The sequence below is a fragment of the Brachionichthys hirsutus genome, chromosome 4 (assembly GCF_040956055.1).
Source record: "Brachionichthys hirsutus isolate HB-005 chromosome 4, CSIRO-AGI_Bhir_v1, whole genome shotgun sequence".
NCBI lineage: Eukaryota > Metazoa > Chordata > Actinopteri > Lophiiformes > Brachionichthyidae > Brachionichthys > Brachionichthys hirsutus.
In genome coordinates, this window is record NC_090900.1 from 6,210,796 (window position 1) to 6,226,400 (window position 15,605).

At 41.9% G+C, this 15,605-nt stretch overlaps 1 protein-coding gene across 1 annotated transcript in view; it reads right to left on the reverse strand.

Moving 5' to 3' along the window:
• grid2 (glutamate receptor, ionotropic, delta 2) overlaps positions 1 to 3,770 on the reverse strand; it is a 275,340-nt gene extending 271,570 nt beyond the window's left edge. Inside the window, exon 1 of the mRNA XM_068738374.1 lies at positions 3,683 to 3,770. Coding sequence (XP_068594475.1) covers positions 3,683 to 3,770 — 88 coding nt within the window. The remainder of the gene's footprint in view (positions 1 to 3,682) is intronic.
• Positions 3,771 to 15,605: the final 11,835 nt, after the last annotated feature.

Genomic DNA, 15,605 nt, shown 5'->3' on the forward strand with positions numbered 1-15,605 from the left:
TATAAATTGTCTGTGCTTGCAAACTACAACATCCTGAAATGAAGAAAACAATGGCAGCAAATCATAATACTCTTTCCTGTAAATGTTGTTTTCCTTGAAACCATAATTTGGTTTACCTGACAAAGTGTGGATGTGTGGGAATAACTGATGTGTGGATTGTGAGTGAGGTTGCTGGGGTGATCATTAATGGTTTGGATTCAAAGTAAGAAGAGAGTTAAAGATTTAATGTAAATGCAAATAAGCTTACATTCAACCGTTTATGCAAGAAGAAAATCAGCCAGCAATGCACCGCTCAAAAAAAGCTGTGCCAAACTGACAAAACGTTCACCGACCATTAGACTACAGGTACATGGATTATCCATCGTCTCTTGTGCTAATTGGAAAACACTCACCACTCTGGTTTCCTCTACAGGGTCAAGGAGGAATAAACTCATTACCCATGTCACTAGGTTTACTCCTTTGTATTTGGGATTTGCATGAATTATGCTGCAAACTGGAGGTGATTTGAGAGCATGTACAATCCCTGACAAATGTTTCACGAATGACCGGTCTTACGAAATGCACTCCGGTGCATCTATCCATCTTCATATTTTGCATTATCCGTTCACACAGATGTAGGCAGACGGATAAAGACTAACGCTGAATACGAACAAAGGGTTATGTCCATTTATGGAATGCATTGAGCACAATCTGTATGTGGCCACTAAGGAATTGCCCACAGTTATCCCATTGAGGAATACATCAGAGGTTCGTTTAAACAAATGACTGATATTCCACTTTATTCTGGAATAAGTATCTCTACTAGGAATGATCATTGGCCAGGAGTCATTTCAAAAACCAAATACTGCACTACACATTGAGTGATTCATTTAGCAGAAATCCAGATGCTTTTATGTGCAATTGCTACGTGGACCCTGACCCCGTCTCTGAAGATAAGAACCACAATCTGGTTTTCAGTGCGTAGCCGAGGAGCATTAGTTTAGTAAACCTAAAAAGGTCTCACAACAAAGGAGTCATAGTCAGACCGATGACACTCTTAAAAGAAATGAGACAGCGAGCAGGTGGTGTGCTTTTTTTGACAGATAGATCTATATAAAACATTAAAAAGAAATCTAGTGCAATAACTCAAATTCATATGGTCATTCACAGAAGTTGTTTCTCCTTTTAAAAAAAAAAGCTGCTGAAAACCAGAAAAATGCAGTCCCTATATTCCACACAGATATAATGTATAAAGAAATGTCCAAACAACTATTCATATCTAAATGTGCATTATGAATAAAAACCCAGTCCTTGAAAACATCCTCAACAGAGAAGTGGATCAAGAGTTATTTTAGGTTGAATGTACCTCCATAATGCATTCAAGGATGGAAGAACAAACTCCTTACTCTAAAATAAAAATCAAATACCACAACTTGTATTCAACCACAATCACCGTCTCTCCTTCCAAAGTTCAGTTGGAAAAACTGGCCTTGGCCTTTCCTGCTAAATGCTCATTGCCTGGACAGTATTTAGTTACATTAATGTTAAGTATTGAGAACACAGATTCACACATGTAGAACATAAATTTTTATGTCCAGGAAAAACACTTTCTTGTATTATCTGCAGCACAAATTCCCTCACTTCTCTCTCAATGCCACATTTACTCAGATCAATAGGCTGAGAGCCACAGAGATCTAGTATCTGCACCCTTGTAGATCCGTTTAACCTCCCGTGAAAATGCGATGACATTTCCGACCAGGAAGGGAGTCTGAATGAATAGAAGGAGGTGCTCTCTGAGGCCCAAGTTTCCAGAAGTTTCCAATCAGTCCTGAACTCAACATGAGGTCTCTCTCGCACTGAAATGGTTTCATTTCTGAGAAAAAGAGCCACTGCTCTCTTTTTTCCCTCTTTTCCCATCATGGAGGGAGCACCATCAACGATGATGGGCACAACGTTTTTCAGGTCGATTCCTCTCTGTGATAGCATTTCTTTATGGCCAGGTATACATCTCCTCTTGTGTCACACTATTCTCCCCACAAAATCTGACGCTCACTGAAAGCTGGTGTATTTTTCACGAACATCAGCTGATTTGTCCACTGCTAAAGGCAAGGCGTCTAAATAGCAGCATCGATCTGCGACTGTAAATCCTCTTTTAATACTTGCAGCTGGAAGATGGATCCGTTTAATATTCGCTCCATGATGTGTCTCTTTTCCATCTAGTAGTCCTTCGTGCTTCCATCCATGGACTCCATTGCTATACCCACATCCGTATAGTTTTTTGGTGGGTTTTAATATATAGATTTCCATGGGGCTCTACTGTGCTGGTGTCTGTTCAAAATCCCTTTAGTATCAAAAGTTGAAAATAGCCAATCTATATTTTATTGGCTTCATGGTCATAATAAAAACACTTGCAGTCTGGATCTCACTCAGTGGCCACTCATTGGTCATCTCTGCATCTTCTGTCAGTTTTAGCTTTCACAACAAGTGGCTCGATTGGCAAATCGCTTCTGACCTGCGTAAATCTAATTTACTTGGCCATGTTTTTAAGTCTGATATGGCGCATTATTGTGGTCTACAGCCAAGAGAACAGGACGAACTGATCCACAGCGCAGATCATTGGGTCTATAGGTAGCTGCTAAATTCACCTGATGCCAGCTCTGTAAATCAGAGGACAAGGACTGAAGCGGATTAGACAGACCAGTCCTCCTCAGCTGGCAGACAAATGAAGTGGCTTAGGCTGGTTATAATGTGCGTCTTACTGTGCACGTGTGATAATGTGCCTGATGAAATATGCCAGTTAAATAGATGTCTTTCTGCGGCTTGCGTGTGTGCGTGTGTGTGCGTGTGTGTGCGTGTGCGTGTGCGTCGTCCACACACACACACACACACACACACACACACACACACACACACACTCTCTCTCTCTCGCCCATGGGCCACCGACTTGTGCAACAATTATGTGTGCCCACTACCACCTCGCGTCCTCATCCTGCAAGACACGATGTCGCTCTCCCTCCCTCTCTCTCTCTCTCCCTCCACCCACTGGAGCCGGAGGCGCAGCTTCATCGCCTGAAAGAATACGCTCCCTCATGTCGAACTCACACTCAACACAACAGTGCCACACTTTGCCGGAGGTGGTGGAAGGCGGAAAAGACGTGAGGACGCGAAGCGCTTTTTCTCTCCTCGCACTGCAGTCGCTCTTGATGGAAGGTGGCAATGTCATTGTGCGTAAGGAAACAACACAATGTGCTGCTACACAGAGTAATCCTTTCACCACGCAAGGCAACGTCACGCCACCCTAAACCACCTGTTTTGTGCGAGTCCCGTGCCCACGGCCGTTATTACGCAGGCCCGTGGAATCCCTTTTACGTGACATTCAGAGTGCTTTAATTTACTGATTTATTCATCAGGATATTAACCACCTCAAACAACATCAATGCAGAGTTACATTGAAAGGATGTTCTTATTGATGTAAACCAGATGAATATGTCTTCTTATTATTTTTCCCACTTTAAAGTAGATGTGCCAAAAATTCTTCATGACACCCATTCAAGTATCGGCACATCTCGCAGCGCAATAATCTACAATCATGAGAAATCACGCTGCGACTCCAGCAGTGCGGCGCATGCAGCCTCCAATCTGTTTCCTGAGAGACGCGCAGAGCCTTATTGCCCAGAGGAGGAGAAAAAACGCAGCAACTCACCGATGTGGATGATTGAATCCGAGAGCGCAGACTTCCACTCCTGGCTCATCAAAACGGCAACGAGCAACATAGCCGAGATAACTTTCATGTTGTCCAGATATATTTCCTCCAAAAAAACAAAGATACCTCAGCTTTGTGTGTGTCAGAGAGAGAGAGAGAGTGAACTGAGTTAAAATCCTGAGACCCGGAGCTGCTTCTTTTTTTTTTAGTCCATCTGTAGGGCGGTCAAGGAAATTCCCTGTAATACGTGGCTGGAGATGTTCTTACTGTCCCTGGAGGAAAACCAGCAGCGGTTCCACAGACGCGTACCCTGTTGAAATTCCCCTCGACATTAGATCATATTCCGGCTGCGCGGGGAGAAGCGCAACTGCAGAGAGAGGCAGCCGCATCCAAGCGCCGTCAGGGACGGGGATGGAGGGGGGGCGCGCAGTCACCGACGAAATATGCAACCTTTCGGTAACGCGAGGAGAAACACCGTTTATCTTCAGAAGCAGGTCCTGTTGCAATGACAGGTGATTCCGCCTCTCAGACCCGGCGACGCAGTTCACCCCCCCGCCCCGCCTGCACCAATCACCAGGGCAGCCTCAGCCTCAGCGGACCAAGCCGACGGCCAAAACTTCCATTTCATCAGCTTTTTGTGTTTCCTTCACTTCGTCTCCTCTGTCAGAGGAAACGGGGGGGGGGGGGGGGACGCGGCGACTTTTGACGGCGGAGGCAGAAAGAAATGCCAAATGACGGAAAGCCCTCTCACATGGCATTCGAACGGAAAGATACCGTATTCCTAATTGTTTCTAGTTTCCCGGAGAGACGAGGATAACCCTGCAGGGGTGTCGGTCACTCTTGCACATACAATGAAAGAGAGAGAGCTCCACAAGCCCCGTTTCTTTTCTGCGTCAAAATGTAGGCTCGGCTTTGCGGAGAGGAATTAATCAAGGATGCGCGCAACGACACTCAGCACTCTTTATGCGGGTGTGCGTCGGCCCCAGCACGCAAGGTGGCTGGTGAAGAGGAGGATCAGAGAGAGAGAGAGAGAGAGAGACACACACACACAGAGAGAGAGGGAGAGCGCAACTGGTCAGCAGCGGTCACCAGCCACAACGCGCATATTCTGTCTGCAATCATGTTAGAGAAAAAGATAGACATTTATGTCATAGGAGGGGAAATATGCAAAGCGATGTCTGGCAGAGATGGACAGATTCATTGTAGGCTAAAATACCAATCTAAAAACTGCCAAAGAAACAGCTTCACACGTTGGGAGCTGGAAACTATGTGACAAACTAACTACTATACGCATTTTAGATCACCAACTTTTGCCCCTTTGTGTGGGCTTTGAGGAAGAACGTGTATTTTTCTCCTCTGATAAAGAGCCCAAATTCAGTTTTGTTTTGTTAAATCAAATATTGGGACAGGATGTTTTCATATTTCATATATTTTCCTGTATCGATCCATCCACAGGCAATTTCCTCCACATCCTGTTCAAATGTTATTTTTCCTCAAAACTATCCTCCCATCCTTCAAGCCACACACCCCACGATCATCTATTTAGCCCCCTCTGCCTCCCTGAAATGATGGAGTCTCCAGGGTTCCTCTTAATCTGCCCCAGACCTTGGATTAAGGATTAGGAGTTTTGGGAGCCTCAGGCTACCATTGGACTGACTTGGTATGCATTCAAGGAACAGGAGATTAAACTGACAGCGATAGCGATGCTGTGAAAGCTGCCCTCACTCCTCCTACTTTACAAGATTGATTTATTATTAAATGTTTACATAACTGCTCACATCGGAGGGGGATTTTTTTTGTCGAGTGTACGGTATCTGAAAATACAGATAAAAACAGCAAATGTAATTTTAACACAGTCATATTTTGGCATGCAAAAACACGATAAAAAAATACTCAGATGTCACAATGCTGAATGCTTGTTTGTAAAATGCTAAAATAAAAAAATGTTATGTGATACCAAAGAAAGGATTGTCTTTAAGACTGAAAGATAACGTCCTATTTATTTTTCACTATTTGTTCTTCTACTGCAAAGCGACATTGTAAACAAGCACAGCTTCGTGTCTTTGTGCCGATTTGATTTCGCAGTACAGCCCATGTACAGCAGGACCTTCCCAGACCTTTGATTAATATAGATGGGTGTCACATCTGATTCATATGATGAATATAAAAATGGACCCTCTCTCTCCTGAGACGTACACCATTACAGGAATCTCTAGCAGACGCTTACTTGACAATCAAACACTCTGATCACTTTCTGGCAGACATACAACTTGGTAAAACCATGAAGAGGTTTGCACAGTCTGATTTGACTAATTAAACCACATCAATGGTCAGAGCTTGAGTTGAATTTTCAGATTGTTGCTAAGCAGACACTGTGAAAGTGTAACATTGAGCAGCACAGATATCTCCCACATCACTGTTCCTCTATTTCTGTCAATCGTCTGTGTGAAAGCAGAACATCTTACAACAGATGGGCGGCAGACACTCAGACCTCCATATCTGTCCCATGTGTTGGCTAAAGATTGATCCTTCAGCGTAATACCTCTATCAGTCATGTACTGGGGCCGAGGATGGTGTGTACTTGCCGAGTAGGATTGTGTGCTGCGACCCTGCACTAAATACACGTACACACATTGTAAGTTAATACTGCCAGCTATCACTTAACCGCGTATCTCACAATAATCATTTTCAGATGAGTGGTATGACATTTTCACAACCATCTCTCAGATTATCAAAGATCCAGAGTACATATTCATGCATTCATTCATCTTCTTAACGATGAAACTATTGTATTCATCTCATCTTCAGCCACTTATCTAAAATACGGTTGCCACTCTTGTTGGCTGCAAACAAAATTAACAAGTGTCAACTGTAAATTATATAGACCGTCATTATCCTGGAAAAAAAAACATTCTGCAACAAATGCAGCATACCAACATGTCTGCTAGTCCATCGGTGAACCCAGAGAAGCGATGTACACTGGTTTGATATATGCTGTGAAAAAGATGACCAACTTTCATGGTTACATTAAAATGATCTTGCTATGGAAAACTCAGAGCAGCAGTAGCTTCGGCCCCATTTGCGTGGCATCAATACATATTTACTTACGTATTTATGTAATTCTTCATTGATTAAACTGTGAACAACACAAAATTATTACATTTTAAGATGAAGAGCCTGTCAGCTCCTCTATTGTTCTTAAAGTATGGAAGACATTTCTGCTTGCTAAAAGTCACCTTGGGAGTGTTCGAGGCTATGTCAGCATGACTGATATTCTATCTGGGTGCCCGGGAGGATATACATAAATGCATTTTGCTTCTAAACATAAAATATACAAATAAGCACAGACAGATATGCATATAAGCATAAACGACAAATCATTCCGCTGTGAGCTGGGTGGCTCGTCAAGATGCACGTCTACTGCTGTTAGAGGCTCTCAAGGACACTGTGTTGGGAGGCTGAAAGCGGATGAAGGTCTACATCTGTACACCGACTTAGACATGGATTTGTGTGCAGTAAATGTCAGATACTTTAAACACTTCTAAAAAGCAAGTATATATTCTGTTATATACAGAATATATAGGCCACTGGTAAAAAATGATTTAGTGTTGCTTAATATAAAGTTATGCCACATGCAAGAAAGAATGAAATCACTGGATGAACAGTGCAAGTCTGAATATTGTAGCACCAAACTTGCCCAGAAGGCAGTGAGAGTCCTTTGCTGCTAATGATTGGAGCCCAATTTCTTATTTATTTGTATAGTGTCGATCTATCCAGCGATAAGTTAGAGGCTCTTCAGCGGTCTTCCTACGCATGACTAATGCCTGCTGTGGCTGCCTAATGTGGCAGAGATTTGTGTGTTTTCACACACCTCGACACACCACACAAACAATCCACTATTGTTTCGCTGGGTACGCACACAGGCCAAACGGATTCTAAACTAATAAGTGATACACCCTTGACCATGGACTACAATGACGAGGAACGGGTCAAGTGAAGGGAGAAAGGAAGAAAAATTTAATATATAGGTTTCAGAGATATTTCTCAAGGGACACAATAATGTGTGTGTTGTAAGAAATATTCTCCATTGTTTGCATATTAAAAGAATAAAACAACTGGACTAGAATATACATTTTATAGCATTCTACACCGTTTTTAATTACAGATTGAATAATGTCAAACATTTGGTTGTAAACTAGAGTTTCTGATGTGATCAATACAATTAATTGGCTTTATACCTTTTACTCCCCTTGACCCAGGAGATTAAGAGAGAGTCAAGTGAGGAGACCTGGGAGAGCTGGAGACGAGGGAGGGATGGGATGGGATGGGATCGGTAATGAAAGGGAAACACTGAGAAAACACGAGAACGATGGGCGGACAGACGCAGATCAGAGCCTGGGGTTTAGGTAATGAAACGTATGTGTGCAGAGAAGAGGTTCTCAGAGGTAATTCTACAAAAACACACCTTAATCTGGACTTTAATTCTAATTCTTTGCCGATGCTTTGGAATACTGAGTGCCCCTGAGGAATGAAAAATATTTACACGTAAATGTATCGACCAGCATTGTTTTCATTGTCAAGCATTCACAGGACAAATAAGTCACAAGGACAAGTTTGTAAACTGGTATGAGAAAAATGTTCTTTATATTTATTACTGAGCTATTAAGGGAGACATAACAAGATGCCAAGTGAAACATTTAAATAAAAAAACAGCTCAAAATTCTCCACCATGGGTGCATTTCATTAAAGTGAAGGTGGCGCAGGTGGTTGAGCGGGTCGTCCTATCACCAACTCTGGCACATGTGTACACTGTTGTTGTGTCCTTGGTCAAGACACTTCACCCACATTGCCTGTGTGGGAGTGAATGTCGGTGGTGGTGGTGGTCAGGAGGGCCGATGGCGCAAATTGGCAGCTCCTGTCAGTCTGCCCCAGGGCAGCCGTGGCTACGATAGTAGCTTCACCACCACCAAGTATGGAGTGAATGAATAATATAATGTAAAGCGTCTTTGAGTGTCCAGAAAAGCGCGATATAAAACCAACGCATTATTATTATTATTATTAAAAAGGGTTTCTTTGCAGAAAATTAAGATTTCAGGGTGAAGTTGATCTTTGGCCACATGTGTCGTCACTTTATTCTGTTGATTAATTTAAATTTTAATTAGCTAATGAACTCTGTTTTGTGAGATCATTGTGACTGTGATCCTTCAGTTTCGACCATAAAATGTTATTCTTTCAGCTTTAATCCAATTGGGTGATCAATCTAAAAAAGGGACCTGGGATATTGCGTTCACAAGAACGGGACAACCTGAAAACATTCCATCTTCAACAACGGTCATCACCAGCATAAGGCGCATGACTACTACCACTGCCATCGTAAATATATCCATTTAAGTTTATTATATTTTGCATTTGAACATTTTGCCAGTGAACAGCTAAATGACCAAGGTGTCAGTAACCATGGTGACACTCATTCATCACAGACAGTTTAGTATGGTGAGTGCATCCCACATATAACTTTTTTATTCATACCATCTTCTTAATATAGAGTGTCCTTCATCTCCCCAAGTGTGACTTCACCTGAAGTGGCACTGCTTTGTGAATTGTCCGTGGGAAGGGACCGATTAGAGGGGGGAGGGGGGGGGGGCATGATGATGATATAAGGATGCTTCCTTTAAACGCAACCAACTAACAATGGTGAAATATTTAAACAGGTACTGAAATACTAGTTCATACATCGTGATGACATTATTCTAGACAGCAGGGTCAGCTGAAGCTAGGGTCTGGAAATAAGGGGCTTGATTCTCAGCCTCTTTTTTTTGTTCTTTTTTTTTTATCAGGGGGCTGCAGCACCCTTGGGGACCAACTGACTTTGTCAGGGCTGATGGGAATGTTGAATCAATGTAGAATCATCTTTATTCATTTGTCTTTTATCCCTCTGGACTATTTGACAATAATTTGATTGAATGTTTAAAGTGAGTTCAACACTGGAGTTTGTTACAGCTGGAACATGCTGTGCACGACACTCCTTTGCCAACACCTGTTGGTGTCAATGTGCACTCTTCTTTTGCTAATAGTGGTTACTAATAGCCAGTAGCTGGAGGTCCACCCTTGCCAGGAATCCATTATACTCTCGCTTCATGGGGCCTGCTACGTAGTGTGAGATTGTCAAATCATGCAAGGGTTTAGAGCAAACATAAAAAGACAACTGACAGCAAATTGCATATGTGATTAGCATACCGACAAGAACAAGTCATGATGAAGTGTGGAAAAAGTGTCAGAGAAAGACTTGCTACTTGTCACAAGAGCAACTGCCAGAGAAGTTCACACATTTGGAATAAAATGCTAAGACAAGGCCTTGGACAGGTTCGGGTGCACCGAAGTAGCAGCACCACTGTAATTCTGATACCATTCTTAGCTACAGCACTGTGAGAAAGTATTTGCCCCCTTCCTTTTTACTATCAGACGAAGATAACATGAGTCAATATAAAAGAAAGTTTTGAAATAGAGATTTTATTTATTATGGGGGGGAAAAAGGTGTGCAAATATACCTGGCCCGGTGCAAAAAGTAATCGGGGCTCCTTTGTTGCTTTGGACAAATTGATGTAATTGAGGAGTCCATGATTTCTGCTATCGACCAGAAATCCTGAGGGAGAATATCTGCCCATAGGTTCAAGTTCACTATGGATATGAACCAGGACAACAATCTGAAACACATCAACAAGTCTAGCTCTGGTACTATTACTGTACTTTTGGCTTTTCCCGTGAGGGGTCGCCACAGCAAATCGACCTTCTCCACTTCACCCTGTCCTTTGCATCGTCCTCCCCAACACCAGCCACTCTCATGTCCTCCCTCACTACATCCATGTATCTTAACCTTCACTGTCCCTTTTATTGCCTCATTTCTAATCCTATCCAACCTGGTCACTCCCAAGGAGAACCTCAGCATCTTCATCTCTGCCACTTTTAGCTCCGCCTCCTGTCTTTTCCTCAGAGCCACTGTCTCTCAGCCGTCCATCATGGCTGGCCTCACCAATGTCTTGTAGACCTTCCCCTTCATCCTCGCTGACACTCTCCTATCACAGAGCACAGCTGATACTTTCCAAATTAGCTAAAAAAGAAAATAAATATAATTTAAGGTTTTAGCGTGGTCTTGTCAAAGTCCGGCCTTCAAACGGTTTAAAATGCTGTGGAATGGCCTTAAACAGTGTTCTGAAATGTTCCAATGTGACTGAATGAAAACAATTCTGCCAAGAAGAAGGAGTCAAAATTGCTCCACATCGATGTGTGATTTGCCAGCTAAGGCAAATGTTTGTTGTTGTCATCCCCAAGGGTGGTATAACCAGTTATGGGGTCAGGTTTAGGGGGGCAGTTTCCTTTTCACGTGGGTGATATTGTAGGCTTTGAAATACTTTGATTAACTTCATTATCATCATGGAATGAGAAACTTAAAAGATGCATTTTGTGTTCATTTGCATCATCTTTCTCCTACATCTAAGTCATTTTGATGAGGTTTTATGTTCATTTTAATGTGAGAAACAAGCAACAACAGAAGAACAACAGAAACAATCTATAAAGGGGCAAATGCAATTGTCACTGTGTGCGTTTGTGCAGACTAAAGGCTGCGGACCTTGGAATTCAAACATGGCGGTTTTATGTAACTTTAAGCATCTGCAGAGAAAACCTTCAGTTTCTGTTGTGAAAGTCTGTGAAGGTTGGTTGGTACAGTATATATATCCAACAAAATATGGTATTCAATATAAAACTGCAGTAGTCATATTGTAAGAATGGAGGAAAAAATAAATTAAAATAAGTTGTATTGAGGTAATTAAACAGTTTGTGATTTGGTAATTGCAAACAGCTGATAAATACTATATTTTACAAATGAGTATTAAATAGTGGGAGTTAAATAAATTTGCTTCCAACTGCACTGTGGATATCCCGCTTCTCTCTTTACAGTCATCCCTGAAATAAACCTATTTATTACACTCCAGCAGTGAACATTATGAGCTAAATCCAATATAGAGTTAAAACTAAGAAGTGTTCACTCTAGAGTGGAACATTTTTATCAGACTGACAGCCCATAGAATTGGAGCATTCCCATGCGGATGCTGGTGGAGTCAGAACTGCCCCATTTCACCCATTCAAAGTGACTTACAACACCATAAGCGCGTACATTTTACCAATGTTGCAGAGCGGGAATGAAAAATCAGTGACTTGCTGCACCCAACTTTCTAGATTCTCTCCACCCAAGCAAATGTCCATCAGACGCTGTCAGGATTTTTTCGAATGCACACGTCGTCACAGGGAAGTTTCACAGCGAACATAAAGCTCTATTGAACTCACTGAACTGATTAGCTTTTTATTTTAAACTTTTCTTATACCGTTAAATGGAAAATCTGGTTGGTGCAATTGTCCAACGTGCAAATGTTACCTTTCTTGCATTAAATTCAACTACATGTATATAAACTGCACAAAGTGGCTTTTGTTGAAAACACCTTGTGTCAAACAAGAAGCTGTGTAATCAACATCCTGTCAAATGGATTGAAGGCACCACTATATGTGTTGAAGTGGTGGAGACATAACCTACTTTGCAGTTTGAGACATCTATGCATATGTTAGGATCACAATAACAGAGCACTCTAACACCCCTGTTTTGGCATGGCATCCAATCCGCCTCTTGTCAGGTGGATCAATTATCTAAATTGAGGGCAAATGCTCACCAAACAAATTTGTGAACAGAAGAGGAAAGAGAAAAGAGAAACACCAGAAATCTCAGCTCTCAACTGGACTTACAAAGTAACTGTAAAGCACAGCGTGGAATATATAGGAATTCCACATATACCTGTACATTCAAAACAATTCCTCAACTGTGCCATATTACTGGAGCAATTAATGATGAAAGTATCCAACAGTTTCAGTTAAAGCTCAGGTCTGTATCATTAATGTTAAATACATTGGCCATATAATGGATCCAAACACACCGACAACCAGTAAAGGAGAACATTGGAAGAAGATGGCTAGGGAAGGTACATACTCTGTGTAAACCCGGGTGTCGCCAGATATCCCAAGATGGATACCCCAAGGGTAAAGAAAGTGAAGCCGACTTAATAACACCTTGCAACAGGACCTTGAGGCAGGAAATTGCAGTGTAGCTGGCAGCAGATGGAGAGAAAAGAACAGGATTGAGTTCAATGGTGAAACCATCTTGATGGCCAATAATTCATAGAGGATGACAGGCTTAAGTGAGTAAAGTAAATGTCTAATATGGAACGCATAATACTATCCCGGTGCTGCGACTGCTCGGGCTTGTTCAAATTGGGATCACTGAGAGAGACAAATGACCATTTAGTACTGCTTATGCAGGATTTAGCTTAATGTATGAGCTACTTGACATGAACAAAGTTTGTTTACTTGACAAATACTCCCACTGATCCCATAATGCATTGCTTTTAAGACACGAAAAGGTTTTGCAACAGGGTTAGAAGCTGTTGTCTTCATTTGAATCTCCTGTGTTCATTGTCTGCACAAGGGTTCCCCAACTACCGGGCCCGCGGCCCAGTAACGAAGTGCCTCACGGACCGGTACCGGCAAAGAAAGAATAAATTATTTATGTAATGTCCGTTTTATTTAGTGGCTACATTCATATTCATCTTTGTATTTAACCCCCCCGTCATGATGAACTTCACCGGCATGAAACCCGTCCACGGCAGTAAAAACATTGGAGACCACTGCTCTGCACTGCGATAACTTGTTAAACCTTGCAGAAATACAAAAGAAAAAGCCCACTTGGTTCCAAAACATTTCACAGGAACTCAGCTTAACTCTAACACCTTTAAGACTTAAGCCTTATGCAGACCCTAGGGTGGTCTCGTCTACTGGTGTGTCATGGCATAGTTTTAAAAGTGTGCACATTCTGCAGCTGAAGCATTTCTCACCTTCTTCATCATCGACTTGCAACTCTAATAGGTCTTGTATTCTTTGTAATGCTACTATAAATATAGTTCAATTCACAGTAATGAGTGCAGAAACAGGGCTCTGGCCTGCATCGATACAAAACAGACTTGCAAGCATCTTCATTTTGCAACCTATATCACAGACTGTTTTTCAAAGGAAACCTTCTAATCAAATGTGACTTATGTGATAATCAACATGGAATAAATATTAGATATTGAAAGAAAGTGACAAGGGTGTCCAGACTAATGAATTTTAGGCACCATGCAATGTCACTGTGCAATATATTTCACCCTAAGGTAGTGTTTGCTGTACTCTGAATTAACCGGCTTATATGAACTTGTAAGATTTGCTGTTCCAGCAAGGTTTAACGTGTCACTAAGGGATTTTGTGAGGAATCCAGCCTGAGATCAGGCCCAAATCCTGCAAAGCGTTTCAAGCTTGCCTAAAGCACCACCATGGCAGGAACCGGCAGGAGCAAATGTCTTGATTAAATGCGGCAAAGGATGGGACAGGTAGGATAAATTAAGCTTTTCTATTACCTCTCTTTCTTTGCTCAGGTTGGGAAAGATCAAGTTTTCAGTTGAATATGATGGAATACAAACATTTCCTCCATCTTTCTGTGCAATATAGTTTTGCTATCTTATGAGAAAGCATGGTTAGCATTACTTTTCCCAAATAAACAGAACAGTGAACAGTAAGAGTCTCTGCATCCCTCATGCGACACTATACAGGTGTGTCACAAAAAAATTATGTTCTTCGTAAATGTAGCTATTCTTCACTGAGAAAAGTATTTGATATCACCTTTAAAAATAAAAGGAAAAGGTTAGGGTTATTAAAGCAAAATGTGAGCCATGTAGGGAACGATGAACGTAGGTTGGCAGGGAGCAGACTGAGGTGCACCTCACAGTCCCTGCTCGATGCCGCTACGCTCCGTTAATAGCGGGCTGCCCCAGCTTCAACCCAGCTGTGGCCCACTTTCCCTTTCATGTTGCTCAACCGCACAGTCCTGCAACACCTACATCCATCCTCCATCTCTTTGACTCACTTCATGTTTTATATTTGTCATCTTTCATTCATCATTCCCCGTCTTTCACTCCCTTTTTGCTGCCGGCCTCAGCTGACCAGAGGGCCAACGGTTGATTTCATTACGGTCATGGGCCTCGAGCGTTGGAGAGAGATCCATGTGTAAAAAAGGAAATTGAACCGAGTCATGATATTGAGTCAAGGCGAGGGCATAAGAGGAAACCAAACACAAGTTTCTTGTGAAACTTTAAATCAGATATTTTTACAATTGTCAGAATCACCTCTGTCTGATGGTTTTGTGAATGTGGGTCAGATATCTATTATTAAATTATTGACTTATTATCCACAGATTAACTCTAACAGCCATGCAGCTTTCCACCTTAGGCCCTAAGCAGTCGGTGCCAAGGACTGGGTGTATTTTAAGGAAATAAGTATGCACAATAAACAATCATTTGTCCACGCAGAATTAAATTACTTTTTCACATTTAATATAAACATTGACTTGGCTGCATTTGCCCCTTTGGAATTTGATATAAAAAAATGCATCCTCTCTTGGGAAGCCACTTTATTCATTTAATACGTGACGAAGAGAAACCCAACACTTGCATGGCTGGAAATGGCTCCATGAAAATGCCTCTCGGTTTGAAATAAAAAAGGACCTGGGCGGGGCCCTCCAGAATGATATGAACACTGCGATTTTAAACTACGACAAATTCCCCCAACACTGGTGGGCAGCTGACACAAGCTGTTGTTGCAACCACTCTGAAACAGTCAATGTACTGTGACACTATTTTACTGTGAGCACTGGGTGGTGAAGTCGTTTTTCCATCCAACAGAGGAGAGAATGAATATAGACAGTAGACTCTTACCCTGATAATCAAAAGCCTGAAAAAAGTAGATATGTCCAATTTATGATATAGTTACCTCCACCGGGGTCCAGAAATCA